This window comes from Falco punctatus, assembly GCF_963210335.1.
Source record: "Falco punctatus genome assembly, chromosome: 11".
Taxonomy (NCBI): domain Eukaryota; kingdom Metazoa; phylum Chordata; class Aves; order Falconiformes; family Falconidae; genus Falco; species Falco punctatus.
In genome coordinates, this window is record NC_137591.1 from 4,630,915 (window position 1) to 4,656,578 (window position 25,664).

The 25,664-nt window shown below is 39.6% G+C and overlaps 1 protein-coding gene across 1 annotated transcript; it reads left to right on the forward strand.

The window, feature by feature from the left end:
* On the forward strand, positions 1 to 25,653 carry LOC308071768 (E3 ubiquitin-protein ligase RNF170-like). Its single transcript, XM_080407696.1, is given in 6 exon segments — positions 1 to 106; positions 16,298 to 16,389; positions 20,906 to 20,979; positions 21,455 to 21,482; positions 21,485 to 21,755; positions 22,660 to 25,653. Coding segments are annotated over 6 exon segments (753 nt in total). The 5' UTR covers positions 1 to 71; the 3' UTR covers positions 22,913 to 25,653.
* The last annotated feature ends 11 nt before the right edge of the window (positions 25,654 to 25,664 follow it).

A 25,664-nucleotide genomic window follows, 5' to 3' on the forward strand; every position in this document is an offset into this window, starting at 1 on the left:
AAGAATGGAAGGCCCTTAAGCATGAGGCTGGTGAGCAATTGTTTCACACATTCTCCAGGCTGGGGGGAAATATGCCGCCCCCAGTGGCACAGGTGGGATTGAGAAGGTCAGTGGCAGTTTTGCCTCTTTTTAGTTCATACTGCCATTTTTTCCCCTCTGCTTAGCCTAATAGGCTGTTATCAGAACCAGCCAAAACCCACTAGAGCCCAGCGTCTCCCGGGTGGCAGTGCTCACCCTGCTAGCCCGGGTGGTGAAGGAGGCCTGGCAGTTCGAGGGCCGCTGCTGAGCTCCTGCCCAGCAAGGCTTCCACGCCCCTGGCAGTGTGCAGGGCATGCTGCCCAGGCTCACCGGCAGCCCTGTAATGACTGCCTGCACAGTACATCAAACACCACCAGACAGGCACCATGCATGTTCATCTTTGGTATTTCACTACATGATGTAAAAGTACTTCTTTCTTTGGTCCGTTTCAGAAAAAAAAAACTTGCTTTCTTCTGCTATATTTGTTTCATAGAAAAAACCTTCCTTATTTTATCAGATCTTGGGTATGCCTGGTTCAGATCTTGAATACCCTGCCTCACACACCCCAGAGAAAAGACTTAAGTACCTTACACTAGGAAGATGTGATTACTCTGTCTCCTTTGCTGTTTCAGCACAAGACCTTCAGTAACTTTTCTCTCCAACAGCCTCTTTTACTAATTGAGTTGAACAGTTATTTTTTGTTAGCTGATTCTGTTGAAGATTCTTACATTGCCTCCTACTGAAATGTGCAGGATGGCATTAAACACATCAGTGTTTAGGTCAGTCTAAGAATTGACTAACTGGAATAATAGCTGTTATAGGCATCATACACTCTTTTTTGGCTATCCTGCTTTAAGATACATGCTTTAATTTTCTGTTACTGATTCTACTTTGACTCACAGAGATTAAAATCGTGGTGGATGACGTGGACAGTATTTACATGACTTTTTCTCCTTATAATGCTGTCTGGAATTGATAAAAGCTCGAAAGTAGACTTTAATTTCTGGACACCCTTTGACTGTTTCCTTCACCGAAGGTTCTTAAAGAGATTTCATTGCTATGAAAGATTATCAGAAATCCTTATGAAAAATAGAGTAAGGAATAAAAGCTTTTACTATAAAATCCCACAGAGTTCTGTGCTAGGATTTGTACTGTTGAGTGTGCTCATTTTAGGTTTTTAATATTTTTGCTTTTTTATGGTAGCTGTTGCTAATTTTATTTTTTTTTACCCCTCATTATTTGCTTACTGTTTCTCCTTTCTGTAATTTCATGTCTTTTCCCTCTCAGGAACATCATAGCATGTGTCACATACTACCAACCTTCACCCAGTTTCCTATGTCCCATTTCACAGAAACATAATTCTGCATTTCAAGTTATTGATTTCGTATGTTCTTTCTCTGCAGATTCAACCTCTCACACTTGTTTTCTTTATACAGTGTCTACAGGCAACTCCTTTTTATCCTGGGTTTATGCTACAATAAGCCAGGGAGCAGCAAAAGCCCACTGCCTTCTAGGGAATATGGAGCCAAGAGGGAGAATGCAGCCAGTGGGGCAGGGGCTTCACCAGCCAGGGCCTCATCCCACAGTATCCAAGCAAGGCGAGCAGGCAGGGCCAGGGCTGTTCAACCCCAAGTTCAGATGATCAGGCAAGTTCATGGTGATGAGGCAAATACAAGGTAAAGCCCGGAAGGTAACCCGCCGGTCAGGGTCAGGCTAAGAGAGAGCAGCCAGAGTTCAGGCACAGTCCCATGATCACCAGGCAGGTGCACAGCAACAAGGCAGTTCTGAGGTCAAGCTGGGAATTCAGTCCACAGGTCACAAGTCCACATCAGTGGAGTCCATGACCAGGCACAGGCATGACTGTGACTCCGCTGAAGGCGTAAGGCTGAGCTTAAATAGAGTGGGCCAGGGCAGCACGTGTGGATGGAGGCAACCAACTGAGGCCATTCAGGTCTGTTTGTGCACTTGGGGCCCTGACAACATACTCTGTTTCGGTGGGGTTGTTTTCCATACATGCAAAAACTACTGCAGAGAACAGCTTTCTACTAGAGGGCTAAGACCCCTGTTTCAGGGTTGCTCCTCATTCAAAAGCATCTGGAAAATATTGTTTATATAGGATGGCTATGCTGGAAAGGTATTACAGACTGTCGATAGCACAGGGAGCTTGGCTGGTATCTGTGGGAGAGGCGTTCATCTGAAAGACAAGGCAGGCTACACAGGTTTGGTAATCTGGGGTTATGTCAGAAGAGATTGGCTGACCCATGCACTCCTGGTTGGTGCATCCACGTCAAACAGCTGACTCCAAATGACTGAGTGCTCACCCAGATAAACTCATATTAGCACACAGCAAGGATCTTTCTAAGCAAAGCTATGTTTACAGCATACTGAACTCTACAAAAAAACAAAATACAAGTACATACGGAAATCTGTGTAGCTATTTTACATCTTTCAAGTTGCAGCTGCACAGGGGCACAAGGAACACAACAGCACTGGCAAACTATGCTCAGAGATCTGCTGTGGGGCAGATGAAGGGCAGCTATGTAAGTTATGTAGAGTCAAGTGGTTTGGTTTTATTTTTTAAGCCTGAAAATTTCTTCATGAGCTGCAGCTTACATGAATGTGTGTCAGCAAATTCTGGTTTTGTGTGAATCAAAGATTATGACCTATATTAACATTCTAGAAATGGGGAAGACTAGCTTGGCACCTCATGCCAGGACTGCAGTTCAGTCTCCTGATGTCTAATGTCCACTGTTACTACATTTTAAAAGTCATGTTAAAGTACTAGTCGCAACAGGAACTTAATTAAAATGTGTTCACTCTTTTTGATAATGAATCCCTTGCCTTCTTGACAAAGCATCTGGCAGTCTTTCAGTAAGGGCTGTCTACCTTCCTTAACAAAAAAGAATGGCATTTGCTACAGTAAGTTAAGTTGCTAGGCTTATAAATCTGATTCCTAAGGATTTTTTATTTTCAATGGGTCTTACATTATTATATTCAATAATATGAACAATATTTAGTTCAGACATTATTTGGTGGCTTGCTCAAGAAAGCCACATATCCAGACACTTGAGTTTTCCCATATCTTGTGTGGCAGATATGCATGTCTGTTGTAGTTTAAAAATATTCTTGTTGGAAAATACTAATCTACAGGACTGCATCTAAAAGGGATTTTCTGAGCACTTGGGAACAAAGACGTCAGAATGTAAAAATACCGAACAGTGACACTTGGTGGTTAGTTATGTAACTTGCATGTTTCTCACCATTAGAATACATGAGATGAAAAATACCATTTTTTCAGTCATATTTAGTAGCTAATGTAATTTATGGAAGTCTGCACTTCCCAACGATCTTCCAGAAGTTTTAGAAGCATTAAATAAGCCTCATGATGTTCTGTGGCACAGAGGCATATTTGAATTTTTCAAATGTAGAAACTAGAAACTCACCAATTGCCAAAATGTGTTGAGTTAATCATTACACAATACAAACTGATTTGATACATGCTGTATTCTCTGGGCCACGTGTCCCTTCACATCCTGTCATAATCTCTTACATCTTCCTGGCATATACATTCCTACTTCCTTTAGAATCAAGCTATATGTGTATTGGAAGTTACTATATTGTCACGAAAAAGGCATTGGCTATCTGTTTATTCTCAAATGTGTCCAATTTAGAAGTTACTGTTATCAAATAAAGATTATTTAGCATAACTAACACCTAAAAATCATAAAATATTAAGAAAAAAGCCGTTAATATGAACTCACATTATTTGACCGGCTAAAAATTACCCATACCTTGCTGGTCTCACGCAGGTTTGTGTTTCCTGATGGCACAAGAGATTGTCCAGGCTTCCAAAACCAGGAGGTCACTAACAGTCAGCACTCACAGCCTTGAGATTACAGCTGTAGCCCCAGGGCCTGCAGGCTCCTTAGAAAGTTGCCCAAGAGACCTGTGTCAGCTGTAGGAGTCAGAGCAATCACTTGCTTACTCCATTCAGGTGTTAAAGCGGGGAGGGAATGACTTCATTATTGCTTTCCAATCTCTCCATGAGTTGCATTTTACAAGACATGTAACTGCCAGGGCAGGCGGAAGTACAGAGAAAATCATACTCTGAAAAGGAGCTGTTTGGGCACGTGATACCAGCTTACTTCCTTAGTTCCTGAGAGGAACAGCTCGAGGAGGTAGAAAGAAAGGCTAAAACCAGAAACAGTAAAAAGAGACAGTCCTGATGGTTGGGGTAGGTGACTGTTTCAGTGTTAGTGCCTATGCTTTTCTGTGGGTTTTGTTGGGGGCAGGAGGTATTGCTACTGGTGTTTTAGGCGAGTAGGAAGATACAGGGTATACAGCATATGTCTATATTGCACAGTTGGCCAACATCACTGGCTACTATGCTGTGTTTGAAGGAGATCCCATTGCTTTTTCTCTAAAGAGGCTTTATGGTACTTTCCAGGTCAATTATGCCCTGAGGGAAATGGGAGCAATGTCATGATGATGCGTGTACAATTTTTCACTAGGTAACTTAAGTGTCTGTTTTGTTAAATACTCTTGAAATATTTTGTCTGACTGTTATAGGAGATGAAAGTAATTATTATCTATTCATTATCAAAATAGTAGGAGTTCTGGATATTTTGTATATTAATTTTGAAAATTAATACTTTTTAAGAGAGTGTATTCATCAAAGGAGTCTTGTATTCAGGCTTTTCTGAAAGGTAGAAATATTTTCACATGGAATAAGCATCTTTCAAGTATTTTCACATTAGATGGAAATACTTTCATCACTTGAGGCCCTTTCTTGGAAGTCATTCAACTATGAGAACACTCGCTTTTAATAAAAGACTGCTTAAGCCAGTGGGATTCCTGGAATTCCTGCGCCATTTATGCTCTTCTTTACACTTTTTTTAGCACATCTTAATGAACATTTTCTTTGATCCCCACAGACTTAATGGTGGTAAGAAATAGTCATCTCATTAAAACTAGGAAGGCTGTTTTACAATGAATTTAGTTTTGACTGGAGTAATTTCTGGGGACCTTGGTTACAGACTCTCAGGTATAGTTACCTTAGCCCATGTGATACTGTCAGTGTGTATATGGGGTACAAATGCATGTACACCTGTTATACAGAATAATATCTATTATAGCAGTTTCAGGAAAAAATGGCAAGTACTTTACAAATGTTAGTTAAGGTTTATCGTATGTCAGTGAAGTAAGTATTGATGAACTGAAACAGAAGTTAATTTAACAATATTGCTAATGAGCTATGCAGATCACATTTTATTACAGAGAATACTAAATTGCAATAGGTCTCTATTGTTAATCTCACATGTAAGAAAATAAACAAAACCTGGCAGGATCCCTGTAGACAGTTTTTTATCTTTTATTAGCAAGAGAAGGGGAAAGGAGCTGACTGGACAGGAAGGCTGCTTGGACTTGATCTGACACAATTTTTAAACAGCTTGCCTTAGGACTCTTCAGAGCCACAGGCTCTGCAGAGATGTGGCTTCTTTTTGAAATTATGCATGTGAATATTTCTGACCAGTCCACTGTTTCTCAGTTTTCCTGGGGAAAGGAAATTGACTTTGCCGAGTCAAAAAAGAAAAATACAAGATAGACTATATGAGGAGTACCTTACCTGGTCACTCCTTAAAGAACTAGAAAAAATGAATGCAAATAATGATGGATTATCTCTGCTTTAGCATAATGTAATTCTGGGGGGTGGGGGGTGTAGAAAAAAGGTGGAAATAATGCCACAGAGCCTTATTTATAAGTTATAGAAGTTATATATAGCTTATAACAGAAGTTGTGATATCTCATTAAATTCCATAAAAAGCTATACTGGAAACAAAGCAGGTCAGAGGTGGAAAACTACCTATGTTTATAAAAAAAGGCTGTGACCAGATCTTTGTAACGGTACTTTTTGGCTTCATAGAGCAGGAGAGTAAATGGTTAACATCTTTAAGGAATGATCTACCTCAGTTACCTCAGGGAAACACCTCAAATTCAGGAACTTTTATGAATGGTGACTCCAGCAGGAGAAAATATTTACACCTCTACGACAACATTTTTCCTCAACGAGACCTCACTTTGTCACTGTAACTTTTCCTCCTAGCATGCTCTATCACTGCCTTAGTTGTTTCCCTAACATTTGTCAATCTCATATCTATGTTTCTCTATTTCTGGCTTTTTGTTTACTTTCTCACAGATATCTGCACTTCTATTTTAGTACTCTTATCTTTTTCAGTGAACAAGGTCACAAGCGAAAGTGGGCTTTGGCAATTCCAGTATTAGCTGGCTGACGTTAATTGACATCATGGAACTGTTCGCACTGTCATGGTAGCAGCTCCTGGCTTTACAAGTTCACATATATTAAATTTCTCAGATACAATTTCAGTTGGTGCCTTAACAAGAAAATGAGCACTAGGATGTGAGCTGTGACAGAGACTTATTTGTCACAAGCAAATCCGCATTCAGACTTTCAAATCTTGTTTCCACAGGTGCACTGAAAAGGCAGGGCAATGCTGTAACTCTTAAGGCGCTGGTTTGGTAGGTGGTCCTGTGTCCCAAGAAGACCGTTTGGTTTGTAGATTCTGATCCTGAGATTGTCCTTGCACTTATTTAATATTGTGCACCAAATACCTCCAGTTTTCACCGCAGTCTGAGATTACTCCATGAGTAGGCTCATGAGCATGTTTAGTTTCAGGATCAGGGAAATCACAAACTTTATTTCGAAAAAGAAGTAATCCCTTTAGCTTGGTTCTGTGCCAGGGTACTGTATGTAGTCTTGGACAGAGAAACTAATTCTGGTAATCTCCCTAAACACAAAATAATTTTCAAAACTGCATCCCATTATACCTATTTTATACTATTATCTTGTTTTTCAGAAGCATTATCATCAGCATAGAAGATTCACTGAATAAAACGTTAATAACTTACTATTTTTAAGTGGGAAATTAACAGTCATTAAAGAGTATTCCTTTCTCAACATCTATAAGTTGGTGGGGAAAATTACTAAAATACATGATTTTAAATGGAGTATTTAAGTAGTGTTCTTTAGTTGGAGAAGGAAAGTGATCAAAAATAGAAACACTAGGTGAAAAATGTTGTAGCTATCACTTGCTATAAAATAACACAGAAATGTCTAAACCCCAACCATAGCTACGCAGAGTAGGATAGCGCTATAGGTATGTAAAGCATGAGATATATTGTTCTGATACCACAACTTTTCTATATTAAGCTAGTTAGCATGCACCTGACAAGATTTGAGTTCAGATTTTCCATCATTTTTATATGAATGTGATTTTCCTTTTTTTCTTTGAAAATAAGTCTCCGTCTGCCTAAAAATTTTGAACACATTTTCTTTCATATTTTAAGGTTCTCTTGATACAGCATATTCCAGAGTGAAAGCCAACTCCTACAGCAGGGGGGTCGAGTCTCTTGTTGACAGATTGCTTTCTCTAAGCAGTGCCAGGGAGGTTGCAGTTATTTTTATTGGCATTTCTAACAAAACTACGTTTTGCACTTGGATCATTTTTTAAAGATAGAAGTTATTATTGCCTGTTTTTACTAGTCATTTGCTTATGTTTCCATTTAAAGAGATTTCTGTCTTGCTTTCCTGATGCTCTTCACTGACAGCTGGTCTGGTATGTTTTGCTCTTGCATAGGAACCAGGTTCACAGCGGTTCTGATGGCCTAGCTCCTCGTTTTAGCAGAACACTGTGAAGCCTGCCTACGTATCCAGCAGCCACCACTCTTACATCCCAAGATGGAATTAGGTCACAGCTGGGACACACTGGGAGTGCATAATGCAAAACTCCACCTCAGTCAAACCCCCCTTGATTTGTGTCAAATGCCATTATGTAGGCCCTGCTTCAGAACATTGCTAGGAAGTGTTATTTCACATCTTCATACTTCTCAATCCCATCTTTATATTTCTCAGGCCCAATTTTTAGTTAGGCTTTTGCAGAGTAGAATAAGAAACTTGGTTTGTAAAATTGGGAATGAATAATGCAATAATACGAGTGATTGGCATGAACAGACCTGTTGGCTTTGATGGGACTATTCGACTATGCAAAATAACTTGGGCACTAAGTGTTTGCCAGCTCAAACTCCAAAGCCAAAATGACAAGCTTATTATCAGCAAACAGTATCACTTGCAATGTAGTTGTGCTTTAAAGCCTCAATCAAAGATCTAGCACCAAAACCCCCAACCTACAGTTAGACTAAATGGATCTGGGATTGTAACTTTCAGGCATGTGCTGAGACCAAAGAGGCTGGCAAGGCAATAGGAGTAACTGGCCTCGGGCAATCATGGTTTTACTGATGTAATGTATAGATTATAATTTTATTGTGTCTATGATCTTTCTCAAAATATTCTTGAGCTACGTGAAGGGAACCTGCTATTATTTAACAGTCTTTCTCTGGCAAACGGGTATGGTCAAATTCCATGAGTAAAGCTTAACAGAGTCTCACTTTCCCCATTAAAGACTGGGTGCTGATGGAAATGCAAGAAGACTGCATATTCTCTGCTGCTCTGCATCTAGCTGTGCATGGGGCAGGGGGAAGTGCTTTGAACTGTAATGGTAACTTGAGCAATAATAGGTTTAGAGTGACATAAAAAATGGAACTCAAATCCAGCTTATTGAAACAATGCAGAATTTAGCATCCAGTTTCCAAGACTAGTGTGTCTGTTAGGTAAGGGCATAACGTCTGCAAAAGAGCCATAGTGCTATGCATACAGCCCCTGGCAAGTAGAAGGAAATCTGGGCTCATTTCATCTTCACAAAACGTTTATAATATTTTTGCTATTATTTAGTTAGAGGGGAGCTTACCTCTGTATTAAAACCATTCAGATCCTTTTTTGAGTTAGTACTAATCAATTGCTCAAATGGCCTAGCTAAAACAGATTTAATGTGTTCAGACCAATTTTCCAGTGTATAAACATTCCTGTCTAAAATAATCACAGGAATAAATGACATCTTTGTTAGCAGCCTTTATGAATTTAACAGAGTTAAATTGAGCAAAGTAGCTGGGAAAAGGTTGGAGAGAAGGAGCTGTGCTCAGATATTTGGGGAGTACATTGGGGCAAAGCACTTTAATAGAACAGCCAGGAGAGGATGCTACTGCTTAGACTGTGTCAGTTCTGTGGATAAAGTAACAGCTCCAGCTTCTGCATCTGTCAGTCTGGCACCTTTAATAAGTAATTAAATGTCACTGTAGAATTGTATACATACTTGGATAAATAATAAATGACAGCTATCACACTAGCATGCGAGCACACATGCATACCCAGGGCAGGAAATCACATACAGCATTTCATTTGTTGCCAATTTATCTGTAACAAAGTGAGAAAGATGCCCTGGGGTCTGGTGACTAACAAGGAGCATTGTTTATGCTACAAATCCCATCCGGTTATTAGTCTTTGAAAAGTGCTTTGTTTAGCTTATCAGTGCTTCAGCAGGAATGCCAGGGGCATTATTTTTGTTCTAAGTGTATTTCTGTTCCAATATTACTGACTCCCGTTCCACCCCTCCATAAGAGGTTATGTGTTACCTGAGGGCTGAAAATTAGGCATGTGCTTCAATGCCTTGTTGAATCAGGATCAGGATGGTTAACACTGCACAAAAACCAAGCCCTTAACAGGTTTCCTTATTAATTTTGCTGCATTAAATTGGAGGACATCTTACAGAAGTCAAGCCTTTCTGAAGTCCCATGTATATATGCCCATCAATTAAAATTATTTTAGCATGTTAGACTTTCTGCTTAACTTCCCCACTTTACTTGACAATTGGCAATATTGTATTACACAATCTAATTCTGCAGTTATGCAATTCCAGAGTATCACAAGTGTCTGGCAAATTTTAAGCCTTTTACAACAGTACTGATAAGCTGCTACTCTATCAGATGATCAAAATACCTGTAGTGTGCCCTTGATCAAGTTAATATTTAAAAATAGTAATGCAATTTTTAAATTAGGTTCAAGTATCTTTTCAATTATGTTGAACATCTTTTGGAGGGAGATTTCTACAATGTTTTAGAAAGGGAGGGCTGTTGGGTTTATTTCCCAGGAGTCCTCTGCTTTGTTAGCAGTATGAGGGGAAAAAACCCAAACCACCACATTTCTTTCATAACCATAATTTAGAAAACCTGACAGATCCTTGCCATTGAGCAACTAAGTTGACAAAGACACGTAGCTGGCCTTAATGAATGATTTTACACCACCACTATCAGCTGGTGTAACTCATTCAGGTCCTCTCAGACATCTCTGGAAAGAGGAATGGTAAGCCCAACTTTGTGTAGTTCTTCTGAACCATGGTAGGAAGTGTTCATTAGAATGATATCAATAAATAACCAAAGTATTTATTTATACTTTTAATCATGAGATTACTTTTGGAAAATCTACATGAACTGATTCTTCCTTTTAAAATATGTCATGTTTTTAATTGCCTTGTGATTAGGATAAATATGTATTGTCAAAGAATGAGCTGTCCAGTGTATCCTCCCTGATCATCTTAATTGTCCTTGTAATTGAGGCACAGAGCAGTTGCTCACCTATCAAAGGAATCTGACCAAGAGGTCACACAGTATTATGCCTTCCTAACAAGTCTGAACCTCAAAGCAAGGTCTCTTTTACTTCTAAATAATGGCACATGTTCATGGAAACATAAATAAATATTTGTTAGCACTTGAATCTGCTAAGTGCTTTTTAAACTTTAATTCTTTCTGCTCAAGCATGTTGATGAGAATGAACTCATCACTAATGCTTTAAAATTAAATTTCCTTGTGGTAGAACTGAAAGATGTTGTGAGCTGAGGTGTATCAGAGAGATAAAGGTTTATACCAAGGAGCTTCTGGCTTCATAATCAACAACGTGATCACGCCTTTCATTTTGCATGCAAGTATTAAACATTTATCAAATCTAGTGGCTGTATTTCAGTACAATAGACTTGATTTTGCAGAGTTGTACTATAATTATTTTCTGAAATGCTCAGCTTTCATTTTAAGCCAAAAGATGTGTCCAGATTTGAAAAGATCTCCTTATTTTTCAAAAATCTGACTGTTATATAGGGAGCTTCTGGCCTTGAACAGTTTCAAAGCCTGGCCCCTAATGAGATACCTACATGGAGAATTCTTTTGCAAATCTGACCCCAAAAACAAGTAACAGCTGTGGTGCTCACTGAGAAAGGAATATAAACATAAGGGCCTGATTTTAGAAAAACTTAAAACTGTATTTAAAAATAAACACATAAACTTTCCATAGTCTTTGCCACCCAGCAAATTTAAAATTTGACATAAAATACATCGTCATCCATTGCAATCCCTATAATCTTAATCAAAGTCTTCAAAAGTCATCTGTCTTATATAAGCATGTATGTCACAGTACATTCAGCTTTCTTCTTGCTAGTTCGTGAACCTGGAGGCGTTCATTTTCCTTCTGTACTTTTTACATAGGGAGTCACTTTATGTCCATTATTGAATTTAGGCGCATGGTCTGGTGAAAACTGCTGCTGATGTGCATTGGTGTGGTGGTGAGGGTTTTCTCGGTGGACACGGTGATCGAACCAATTTGGTCAGTGAGAGCACTATGCCAGCATCCCCTATGTGGGTGATGGCTTTCACCACTGAGAATTAATTAAAAGGTGACCAGTGCCACCTCTTGAAAATTCAGAGCCCTGCCCAGTTCTTTCAAAGAATACTCTGGTGCATTTGAGAGGATGCTGGGTCCCCAGCTTTACAACGTAAGAGTTGAGACATGCCCTGTGTTTAATATTACTGTTGGCTAGTGGCAGGCATCTCCAGTACTTGGCCTGGGTGATTTAGGTATAATCCTTACCTGTCTCAGTCTCTGTTTGTGCTGGATAAGGTGCTCAGGAGTCTAACTCTGGAGTAGGGAATTCATGATGGGGAAGATACCCACAAGATAGGTATTGCGGTACTTAAAATTTGAGGTGGCAGAGTTTAAGGCTTTCTCTGGATCTTTGGAGTCTAAGTCTGGTTTTGACAATAATTTGCTTCTGAACTTTGGAATTTGGTTTTGGTTGTGTGTTGTTTTGTTGTTGGGGTTTTTTTGTTTGTTTTGTTTCCACCAAATGAAGTAAATTGGCTTCTACTGGACTATACATTTTACCATCCCATTCTGGCTGTAGCATGATTCCCATGAACATGGCTTAGAAACACCAATATTTTATGGGTTTTAAAAATTACTCTTAGACAAAAGCTGACATTAGCTGTTCAAAATTAAGAAAATTGTATGGAAAATCTTGACTTGGGGTATCTTCATATAACATAATGGGAGTTGTGGGGCTTTAAAGTATGAGGAATTCTTCAGTTTCCCTCCATCTCAGATTTGGGAACAGACTCATTTCAAACTTCACCAGTGTGAGCAGTATGAATCCTGAAGGAACTTCCCAACTTGATCTTCTGTGCCAGCTTTGTGGCACTCTAATCTGACTGCAGCTAATCAAGGTACTAGAACATGATGCTTCTCCTGAGAAATGATGCAAGTTTATCTCACTTCTCCCACAGCAGAGATGTTTCTGGCAGAGGAGCCTAATTTCAGTATGCTACTTAGAAAACTACTTCCATAGCCCCCGTTTTATTCATCAGAAGTACTGCACAGTATCAGGACGGCATTGTCCAGGCCTGGGATTTTCAAAAGGGAGATAGGAACCAAGATTCAAACACAAGGCTATGAAATAGTAGCTTTTATGGGCACTCTCAGAGTTTCCCACCTAAAATGTTAACTGAAATGACAATTTTAATTGTGCTGTTTGTAACTACATGTAGAACTACTGCATGAGAGGAAGCTCCCTAAAAATCTGTCATTTTATGCAATCACACTAAATATTTATTTTAAGACACAAAATACTAACTGCCATAATCACTGTTTCAATTGCTAATTCAATCTGCTAGTTCAAATGTTCAAAGGCTGGCTCAAGATTTTGAAACGGGTAAATTAATTCTGGCAGACTCATAGCTATGTCAGATATCATCTGTCTTCTGTTTCTATCAGGTCCAGCTGGGTGGTCCCCTTATAACCAGGATAAAGTCAACTTGAACACCATTTTGAGTTCTTAGACCCAATAAATGAGAAATTTGATTATGTGCATATAATCTATTAAAAATAAATGAAAGATGTGGCATGTTTTTCCTAGCCTGTCTACTCAGGACAAGGCTAAGTCACTGATGTCTTTGCCGAAGGTGACCCCAAGTCTCTTTTTTTCCCCCAAAAAATGCTCTGTTAAGAATGGCTATACCAGTTCAAAACCAGGGCAATCTGCCCTCTCTGCAGCAATGGATGCCTAAAGAAGAATAAAGAAACATTAATGATGCTTCCCCAGAATACTCTTTCATCATCTAGTGATTTATGGTTCAGGAACTTCCTCAGTCAGGTGCTACCGTTGCTTTTAATAGTACTTGATGCATAGCACCTGTTGAACTCAAATTTCCAGTATCCCTAAGAATGTCCACTGCTTAACTGCATATGTAAAGAACTGCCCGTTTATTTTTTTTTCCTCTGAATCTGCCACCTGTTAGTCATACTGCAAGAGCTGGTCGAGTTTCCCACCTTGGGTCACTCAAAGAAAAAGAAAATAAAAAGCCCCCCTGTTTTGTGGTACTGGGTTTGAATGATTTTTCTTCATTGTATACATGCACATATCCTTCACCTAGTGTTGTTAGTGCAGGGTCATTGTCTGGGTCTTTTCTCAAATTCGTAGTCCTAACTCGAACTGAAGTGCTGTGAGAGCAGAGCTTGAGCATTTTCAAGGTCTCAACAGGGACCTGCACTCAGCTGATGAGTTTCCAGCCCCTTTACCTCGTAGCTTACCTCAGCAGCCAGGACTGGTATCATATGGCAATGCATCAACATTCAATTTTCCTATTTTCTAAACAGCACAAACTCTGTTTCTGTGCACTTGCTCATGTAACTCAGCAGAAGATGAGTCATCTGGAAAAAAACTATAATCATTTGTCCCCTAGGAGTCATATAGTAAGTTAATTACTGTACAACACATTCTGATACAAAATACAGGAGCAGTTTAAACCTCTTGAGGTTGCAAAGGGCAAGAGAGCTTTTCAGAATTTCCATTGATTATGGTCTGGGAATGCTGGGTTTCCTGTGACTTGGTATCTATTGCATAATCAGGAACACATTTGGCTCCCTTTGTTGTATGAGACAAGCTAAAGATATGTGTGTATTATTACTCTGCACAAATAAAGAGTAGAAACCTAATCAGCTTATGTCATGTATGCAGTGTTTATAAACACAACTGCTCTAGGGCAGTTCCTCAGCTGATGAAAACTTACTGCATCTTGTATCAGTTGAAATAATGCTCTTCTGAATCAGCAAATACCCCACCACTACTGCATGGGAAGTAAAAATTTAGGAATGTGATGTGCCATATGAATTTTTAGGATTGTGTTAAAACCTGCTTATTTGGAGTTCACGTGTCAGTGTACTGGACTGGAATCAGATCGTTGCTCTGTTTAAGTTATTCATATCCACTCATCCCAGCTTTGTTGGGCTATTGTGTGGTTGTTATCTCAGTAGGAGATAATCTTAATCTGAAAACAGCATAAATGCCATCAGCATCTGAAATATTTCTTTTGAGAATCAGAAACAAATACCTTTATAACTTCACAAAAAGTAAAGGAGAAAGACTTTTCTCAGTAGTTATGGCGTGTTGTTTTAAAACCTCCAGTTCTTCTAATTTACAGATCCTCATTATAGGAAGGAAGGACTGGTATTAAAGGTGCTGATTTAAAATTACTGATTTGGTGAACTCATAATTGTAGACATGCCTCTGGCAAGAGACCCGGTTTCCTGAACACTCATTTGGCAGAGCTGGATGATGGCATCTCTCTTAGAAATACTACATTAGAAAAAATAATTACTTTAAAATATCTTTGTCTATTGTCAAATGAGCTTGAGTCTTCAAATTAATTCTGAATCTTCCAGTATTTGACATGCAAAATACAGAATCTATTCAATTTTCTTGTTATAAAAACTCCTATAAATACATCAGATCTTTGGAAGTGTATTCATTGATCTGTCATCAGGTGCCAGGTACCAATCAGGTGTTGGAAAATAGATAGGTGCCAGTCAGGTATATGAAAAACAAATAAGAAAAAATCCAAATCGGGCAACAAGGGACAGCAGGCATACAGTGATACTGTAATCTCAAAATACGCCATTGTCTCATCTGAATGCCTGACTTCAGTAATGCAAAAATAATACCCATTCCCTATAATGCTGGACCTCTGTGATCGTTAAGAAACATGTGAAGTTCATAATTTTTTGATCAAAATACAAATTAAAGCTGTAATTTACACCGTCTCCTGTTAAACCTCACTAAGCCTGCATAGGCAGTGGAGGACAGTCAATAACCTTCAAGATGCTGCCTTAAAATAAAGGAACTTCCTTGGAAGCTCCCTCCCAATTTCAGAAGTGCTCCTCTGGTTCTGGGACTGATAGAAACGTTGAAATAACTTTATCTTGAGAAAGAAAGGACACTAACCACACCATTATTACATTTTCTTCAAAGACTAATCTCATCGTAGTTACGGCAGTCAAACATATGGTCAGATGTAAGTTTCTCCACAGTGTGCTAAAACTAAGAAGGCAGGTCCATCATCCATTACAGACCAGCTAATGCATCATAATAAAGGTAGCAAAACCTTTCCATGTGGTAAGGAATCAATAACAAGAACAGCTATTTTGTCTCCAGTTGTATCAAGCCATCCTGGAATAGATGAATATATTGGCAAACAGGCTTTTACTGCTTACAGGCAATGATTTAGGAGCAAAGACTGGAAGACTAACGTACATCCTTCAGTCTTTCCCCTCCAGAAATATGATAATACACTTTGGAATTTAAAATGCCTCTTTATCATTTCAGAGGCTTACAGAATTCTTAGCTTCCCACTCTAAAAACAAAGCTCAATATTATTTTTAATTATAGACTTCACTAAGCAAAGGGAAGGATTGATTGGAAGCAATTTATTTACTTAAATAAAGGAGTCTCTTTGCTATGTAGCCTATGGCATACACTAAGAGTACCATTCTGCCACCCAAGGAAGGCAGAGAACACACTGGACTTGATTTTAGTACATGTAAGTGATAGGCATAGCTACAAAGGAGGAAGAAATACGGTAATGATTAGTTCTGTGTGACAGCTATACTTAGTTTCTGTGACACTCTGCTAATAATAGTAAATTATTATTAATGAACCGAATATGTCAATCAAAATACTAATTTACTGAAGACTCTGTACTACTACTCTTCCAGGTCACTCCAAATTTGGCAACATAGTAATCACAGTGACTTCAGCTGCCCCATCTGTCTCCCAGTAGAAACCAACTGTGGACATCTATTCTGTGGTAAGTTCTCTGGACTGGCAGCGCAGTGTTCATACAGGGTACTACATAAAGCACTCCTCAAACAGAAATCTCAAGTCCTGTGTAAGAACCAGGACCAAGCCCCTCTCCCTGGAATTAACGTAAGTGCTCTCACTAGAAGCAGGAGAAGTCCCATCTTTATATCAACAACTGTATTTTTATTTGCTCATTGCTTTCACATCTACAATGTGCCACTTCTGAAATACCAAAGAAGTCTTAAGATGACAAGAAGTAACAGATCATCTCACAGGATACTGTTAAATTACAACATAAACTCATGGAATGGGTAAAATGCACCAGAAAACCACACAATGTATATTCAACTGTGAAAAAAAAAAACCTATTACAAAAATCAACAGTCTAACAATCATACAGTTTGTAACTGTGAAAGCTCAAGACATAAAAACCAGGAAGTCTTACCTTCAAGTGTGAACTCACTTCTGAGAAGACAGCTTGTCTTTTTAATCAGCAGCAATAAAAAAATCCAGCTATCCCATAAAATTAACTCTGCTTGTATTTATAATGGTGAAAACTGGGAGTAAGACACACTGGACTTAGGTCTGATTCGGTTCAACAGACTTGTTTCCCGTGTAAAACATTTGTCTAAAATAAAACAGAAGTGATCTAGAGCATGAAGGCATAATTACATTGGTTTGTAGTCCTATAAAAGCTTTATAAACAACTAAAATAATATATACTGAAAGTCACATATTAATTGAAAAAGTGAGTTTCTAGTTGTGTATAAACGTTCTTATAATCTGTTTATTGTTTTTCAAGTAAACCCATGTGGTCATACAGGAGAAAAATATGCAAAGACATCTCATCATGATGTATGCTCCAGTCCAGCATCTGTCTTAACAGGAAATGGACAGACCCAGATTTAGAGGGTCCTTCTGTTGAGGCTACCCATGGTGTGCTCTCCTGTCCCCCTCCTGTGCATTTATAGTCACTGGATAATCTAAGTAAAACCATAATTCTCTAGATAAATGTGTCTGCTAAATGCCTTCTTTGAGGCTGCTAAGCCATATGGTGAGGATTACAAAATTTAAATGATTTTTCACAGGGAATACAAGGATGAAGCATAGAGTAGTGGAGGGAGTTACGTTCATAATTGCATTTATAAAGAGGATTTCAGTATTTCTAAGGCCCACATTCTGCACTAGAGCCAGTGTGAGTTTTGCATCTGCTCTGAAAGGTGGCAGGATAAGGCCACCAGCATACTTGGACTGAATGTTACTTCTCTCAGACCTCTGAGATACATCGTCCACTGACTTTACAGGTGAAGTTTACAACCTCATTGCTTCAGCTGCTTATCAGGTTCCTTGCTGAACGCTGTCATCCCCACAGCATGGCTGGCAGAAGAGCACTGGAGTTCATATTCTGATGAGGCTGAAACTGCCCATGAAGGTTCTTCAGGGCGACTGTGCAGCACGAGACCAGTAGCCTCTGGCAGAGGGGCAGGCAGGCAGCGGGAGGCAGTACTGTCTGATACTGCCACCGCAAGTCACATCAGAAGACACTGGTCAGAACCATAAAGCTCCATTCTACTGCGCTGGCATTTTACAGAGACCTTAAAGCAAGTGCAAGTTACATTTACAAGCCATTGATGCTTCTTCCACCGTGCAAGAGCGTTATAAAAAGACCTAAGCACAACGGAGAACAAGGGGCTGTGTTGTTAATGCAGGTGCAATAAAAGCACAGTTTTATCTTTAGGAAGTGTCATTTTTCTCTACACTGAAATGACTACTCACACAGCACAACTCCTTATCACCACTGCCGCTATCTCTGTGCTCTGAAACCACAACCAATCAGTGGATCACCAACAGCAAGGGACACTTTGTAGGGCTCATCTACCTCATGAGCGACACCATTTAATACTTCAGGTTGTTTCATGTTTTCATAATAGTGTTTTATAACATACAGGAAAAGGATGCTTTGAATATAACTCACTCCAGGACAAATGGTAAGTGTATGGCCTCAAAACGTGTTTCAAATAATGTTGTGATAGTTAATAATTTCAAGTACAAAGATAGACATAACAACAAAGATCATCAACTTTCCTCTTTTGCTAGCCTGGTTAATTTTCCCTTTTCCATCTGTGAATATGACATAATGATATTTTACTTTATTTTGAGATCTGCAGAGGAGAAGAACCATACACAAACTTGATATATTTTATTATCATTAGCTGTATAAATTTAGCTGGGCTTTAGTTTCCTCAAGTACATCACCATTCACACTCTGAAGCATTGATTCCAGTGCAATGCATTATATATGTTATGACTATGTTTATATAGTAGAAATGGCCTCTGTAACATGTCTGTTTTTCATGCCTTAAACCAATAAAACTTTACATTGGGCTTATCAAAACCATTCTGTGTAGATTTAAGTCTGTTGTGACTGAAATCGGTAATAAAACTTCTCTTGATGCCCTGTGGAGCAGAGCTAAGGCAATGCTGAGCTCTCTTAATAAATTCCGCTCTGGTAAAAGTTTTATTTAAAAAATGTGGTCAACCCAGAGCTTTTAAAGAAGATTAATGTGGACTTATAAAAAATGTCTGATTTTATTATTAGTAGTAATTCATACAGTTTGTCCTGAAGTTTTCCTTTTCAGCTTCAGTTTGAACCATATGTTCAGGAAGTTCAACTGAAAAGCGATCCTTGAGCAATATTATTTCTTTCTAATTAACAATAACCACAGAGGTATTTTAGAGAAACCTACAGACTCCCTCAGAAGGTTGTGTAGCAGGCCAGATTAAAACAGGATTTTGTCTATATTATGAAAAATTCACTGAAGCCCAAATAGGTCAACTTCAGAGGAGTCCTTCCTTTCCTGTTCTACTAAACAAAGGATTCTGCATGCAGCAAATTTTAATTTCCATGTGTTTTTTTTTCTAAAAGCCCTTGAAGAACTATGGGATCCATCAGTGCCCCGTTGTCATTGCTGAGACTGAGCACAGGCACAGCAATGCAGCCATGTGGATCATGATACGGGATCTGGACCCACTGGGTCAAAGCGGTTCTTCGAGTCAGGTGTGATGTTTGTCAAACATGAAAGTTCAAGCAAAAGCTGGAAGCTGGCTGCCAGACTGAGTATATACATACCGCATGGGGATTTAAATATAAACACAGCCATGTGCCCAGCCAACTGGTCTGGATACGGAAACATAATAGAAGAGTCATAAAGCAAAACCCTGCACACAAATGAAAACAAAAGGAAGAAGCACAAGCCAGAGCAAGGCTCATAAAAAATATCTTTTGGCCAAATTTAACATCCCTAGTCTGAGTATATAAGATGTAACAGATAGCATCATGAACATTTTTATACTTGATTTCAAACACGGTTTCTCTAATAATCCCCTTTTCAGTGACAGGGTGGGTACAGAAAACCCTGCGCTAAAAAGCACGTGAAGATTCCTTGTTATAATACCGCTTACAAGAAACTACTTGCTGATTACTTTTAAGAACAAAGAGCATTTTCCAAGGCAATAAAACAATTCCAACAAAATGGCAGTGCAGCGTTCTGCTTGTTTTCACTGGGGTCCTTGTCAAATTTGATCAGTTTAAATGTTGATTCGTTTTTTTCCCCTGACCTGTCACACTGCACACTGCACCCGGGAGCTGAAAGTCAAGCTGTGCTGCTTCTGATTAGATGCTATTTGTGCTTTGCTGGTTTTGCTGTTAGTGCCAGCACTGACATTCATGTATGTCAACCACCACTGTCAGCTATATGTGCCCTCTAATCTTACTGTCCTCAGACTCTGCCCTCTTTCACACCTGAGACCTCGGGATGTTGTATTTAGAAGTTAGCAGTTGTCTGGGTAAGGAGAATTGAACAGAATGCAGCAAGTCACTCCTCCAGAACTGTGCATTTCCAGAAGGGTAACAGAGTTGAAATACAGTTTGATACCTGTACGATACTTCATCACCAAAATACATGTTGTGCCACCGGGAGTCTGCATGCCCAGGCTGTCCCTTGGCTGTGCACGTTGGTTTATCTGGCATAACTGGCGCTCATAACCCCTGAAAGCCATACCAGCTCTGGAGGAACTCCACATTTATGTGCTGCCTTTGTCCACAGCAGCCAGCACTGCGCTCTGAAGCGTGCCTGTAGTCCTGAGTGCTTCAACAACAATCCAGGGAGCTTCAAGCATAAGATGCTACCCACAGGAAAAGAAACTGACTCAAAGTCTCTCTTAGGAAGCCCATGCATGGCTGTATATACCAGCATAGAAGAGCTAAGGCTCTGGTTTTGCACAGTCACTTTGCAGAGTAAAACTATGTATTAAAATGAAAGAATTACATTTACTTTCAGAGGCAGTTGTAGAAAGAGGGTTTATTAATTCTGACAACTTCCTTGTAAACATTAAATATGCTCAAATATATTTCATGCATCTTAATTTCCTTTTTGTTTGTGGGGGTTTTTTTTTTATTTTTTTGTTTGTTTTTTTTTTTTTATTTTTTTGTTGTTGTGGTTTTTTTGGGGTTTTTTTGGTAGGCTCCTGTCTGATCACATACTGGAAACATAGTCCCTGGTTAGCAGCAATAACCTGCCCTCTCTGCAGACAAAAGGTGAGACTTAACCTCCATCTCCACATACCATTATGATACATATAAAAATGACAAGCTTGTGCTCTTAATAGCAACTTTATCCTCTAATTTTCTGTAGCGTTTCAAAACCCACTTAGACTTGAATGACCCTGCAGCTATTCGCATTTATCATTTGACACGTCATGTCAGGCAACTCCGTGAAATATTAAACAGGCCTCCAGCATTTTACTTTTGCATAGTTCTCTGGGATAACACTCCATAAAAAGCAATATGGAAATTCCTAATCTCACCTGACCCCAGTCAGAGGCTGCCTGTTGTACTGGAAGGTTGGATGCGGGGTATAAAAGGAAAATGTTCTTGCTATTGTGGAACTGCCGGAGCTGGACAAAGGTCCAGTTGCAAGAGAGAAACTACAGAGAGGCACATACTACAGAACGCTGTCCTTTATACTGGAGATTAAAATCCTCTGTGCTAATGCCAATCTTATCTTATGAAGGTGGTTCTTCTGGATAACATCTCTTGTGAAAGCAACAAGATAAGCCAAGCAAACAAATTGTACATGACATTAGAGATTACAACAAGTGTTTCTCAGGGCAGCCTCAACCCGTGAGTATTTATACCTCCACATTTACCCAGTTAGTAGTGCAGAGGATTGAAAGAGACCCAGCAATGAAAACTAGTTTGTATCATTATGTGAATTACCTTTTACACACTTACTGGCAATACTGTAGTGGAAGGGTTACGATCCACTGCTGGGTCCAGCACTTTCTGGTAAAGGTGCTTCTTGGAGTTCCTTAGCTCGGAGCAGTTCTTCTGCAGTCATCCTGGCAGGGAGTAGAAAGCAGTGTGGGATGAAATACAGGAAGCAAAGCAGAACTAGAGATGGTCAGGCTGGAACTTTCAAATATGAACTTGGATTTGAACTCCAGGATTTTAACTTGCCTCTGAAATTTCAAATGTGATTCCAGCTTAGAAGCAGCTGTTTTTTACCCCAGGTATTGCCAAATTTGAACAGTCCATGCTGGCTCCGCACTTTCTTGAAGTGGGAATCCCAGCTGACAGGCAGTGGAAATGATGTGAAAGATGAGGGCTGAAGGCACAAGTGAAGCCCAATCTTGACAGGACGTAGAACATCACCAAAGCAAATCTTCCTTTCCTGTCACAACCTAGTAGGGGTCCTGAAAGGACTGTGGAGTCCGTTTCGATCTATGGACTAGACTAAGCACTGTGGAGGGCAATATTATTTTTCAACCCAACAACCTAGCATTAATGAAGAGGAATAATCACCCAGTCCTATGGTTCCTGTCCACAGCAAGGCAAGACTTGAGGCCTCATTTTCAAGCATTCATATCCTACACTTGATGCCAGGTTTTAACGACAGGCATATACTCAGTGCAGCCATTAAGGCTCAGTTTTCAAAAGGATCCAATATCAAGCATAAATACTTCATTTTCAAAGTGCTAGGGCTGCAGGGATTCCTTTTAGGAGTGTGCCGCCAGATACTGCAAAATAATTGAACAGCATAGGTGGATTTGGACAGCACAGAAAGGTTCTGCATTCAAGAAACTGGAGTCTAGAAGTGCTCAAGAGACACCTTGAACCAAAAGAACTGCATGCATCAGAATGCAAAATTATGTCAGTCATCTGAATATTTAGTTTGCAGGTTACCTTTATGACATACAGTTACTCCTGACTCTTGCCTTGTGAGGAATCTTCCACTTGGGGTGGTCTCATATGGTTTTATTTCGTAAGAGTTGCCATTTGCTCCTTTGGAACTATCATATGCTTGTCTTCTCCATTTGACATGAAGCCTGGGCCTCTCTGTAGGACAGCTGATGACATGGTGGTTGTTTCCTTTCTTTTAATTTGCCTGATAAACATTTGTCAGCAAATTGCACCTAATGGGGTAAATACGGCAAGGCCTGCAGCTCAGAGCATGCTGCCAAGGGCCTGACTGCCTCAGACTTGGGAGTCCTTGGTCAAAATTAATCAAGCAATGACAGGCTTCTCTCTGCAGGCAGCGTATGATGGATTTGTCGTTCTGTGGCTGACAAAGGCTGAAGCAGGACGCGGTAATACTTGCCGTGGCCAAGTGATTCGATGTGCAAGCACTTAGGCGGCTAGTTTTACCCTGTATACTTGCTAGACTCTTTCATGCTGCATTTTTCTGTAACTTATCTTCATACAAAGTGCGTGAATTGAAAATGCCTAAAGCTATGAACAGAGCTTAAAATTACAATGCCAATCAACTTGCAGCTGAAGGGTTTTACAGCTCTTGAGCTTTAACATTTTACATCTTGGCTCAATCTGAGCAAAATTTTAATTTGAGAACTTAGCATACTGTACAATTTGCTAAGTTTGCTAAGTCTTGTATAACACAAGGAATGTTAGATAGTATCACTACAAAATCTTGTATCAGTGCTTCATGTTATCACAGCTGATTACACATCCACTGGAATACCGATTTTTTTACAGTTCTGCAATGAGTACAATCCTGATTTTGAAACAGATAATACAATACTGGTAGTTACACTGGCTTGGAAGTAAAAAGCAACTATAATGTAGAAGTATTGCAAGGGGGAAAAAAGCATTAAAAAATCATGCAAGAAATGTGAACAAATCTCTGGGTAACTTTCGTATAAGCCTCTGCAAGGTACACAGCTTCCTTGAACTCTGTGCATCTAAGCTTTGTAACAAAGTCAGCATGACTCTCTGCTTCCTTCCTAGACTTCTTCATACACTCCTTGTGATTTCCTTGTAAGTCTTGGTACCAGTTCAGCCAGAGAGATCAAGGCCAATTTTATGATGATGATATAAATAGCAGGAAGTTTACAGAAAGTTTGCCCAAGTTGGGGGGTGTGTGTGTGCATGTCTGTTTGTGTTGAGCTGCAAAGAGTTAAAAACGCTGGTACAGTGCCAGACAACCCCACACATCAGTCCCTATATAATCTGTACATTTGCTAAGTACTTGGAGTCAGTGAACTTCATTTTTACATATGAATTGTACATTAAGCTTTATGAATATTTATTGCTCACAATACACTGGTCTCCAACTGTTCTTTCCTTCTACATATTTTCAGCCAACATATTTTATTATGCCCTCGAATTCTAAGATATGACATACCATTATGTCGCAGTCATTTTCTTGCTTGTTACACTCTTTTTGTTATGATGTTTCTTCATATTTTTTTTCCCATCAACTTTCATTGTCTTTAATTATGTCCCTGAACTTGTGAAGCTGTTTCTTTTAACAATGCATACTTTGGAAACTGCAACAATTGCTTTTCCATGAACTACAAGGCAGGAAGTGCATTGTTTCTTTCAAAAAAATTACCAGATGTTTTTGAGTGCTGACTGCTAACATAAAAAAGCACAGAAACTATTATTTTCCAAGTTCTCTAAGTGTAATTTTGTTATTGTGTAACTTCTGTTTGCATTTAACTGGGAATTACAGTCTATGCTATGCCAATACTAAAAAAATGGAATTTCTACTAAGCTAAGTGTATAAAGATGGAGTCCATCTATGTGAATACAGACTCCTTGGAAAGAAACTGTAGGTTGTTTCTCTTGCATAATACACTCACCAGGAGAGTGGCAGTTAGCAGTTTGAAGAAAAGAAGGATCCTCGTGAGTGACCTACAACAGAGTTGTAGCTGATCTGAATTACACTCTTCTGTTCTGTCACCCCTTGCTTCTTAATCCGCTCCTTCAGCTGGGGACCCTAGTTTTGCTTTTTAAACAGAATTGTATCTTTTATTAAGAAGTAACTTGCAGGTGGCAGAGAAAGAAACAATTTCTGAAAGAATTTCACTGGCGGTGCTTGGATCTTGCAGGATCAAAACAATTTGTACCGTCAGAGGTGAATCATTTTTGCTGTATACAACCAGCATGTCCACACTCTCCTTGCACACCCAGTTATGCCACAACCTCTTGTCATGAACCTGGCAGTACCTTGTAGGACCAACTATCCTGGGAAGCCTTCAGAATCACCTGGGAACAAATAAAAGCCTTCTGTTGCCTGGGTTTGGCCAGCGGGTTTCTGAGCCCTGACAGATGCAAGTCTAAGGAAGGAAAATGAACCCTCGCTCCCTCTGCGTCCCCTGTACCTGCTGTTGCGGCCCGTGTAGGCACATGTGCTCTGAGCTGGGCCTGGCTGGAGCAAGATGATGAGAACGGACAGGGAGAGCTGGGCTCTTCAGGGCTGACTCCCCGTGAGGCAGCTGGCAGGATGGAAGGGAACGCACCTGCATTATGAACATATTTTCAGTGACTGCATCTGCCTAACTTACTCCTTCAATGTCAACAGCGGGCCGTTTCATATCTGCGCAGTGATTAATGCTCACTGAGGGCAAGTTACTTGCAAAAGACAAAATGGCACAAATTATTGACAGCAAACCGACTGCACTGCAAGAATGGAGGCCAAAAAAAGAGCAGGAAACAGAAGAAAACAGAGGAAAAGACTGCACAGCTACAAAAGCGATTCTCAAATATCAGCCACCAAAGAAGAATTATAATCAGCTAAAAAATACAAACCCAAACTGAACTTGCCAATGGAAATCGTGTTTGGGTCTCAGCTGTGGCAGACACTAAAATAAAAAAGACCATGGGTGATGCCAGGTGTAGTTACCTGTGAAAAGCATGGCAAAGGGCAGCGATTCAAGTCCCTTGAGTCATGTCCGTTGTCCCTTGTGCTGCTCCTGCTTGTG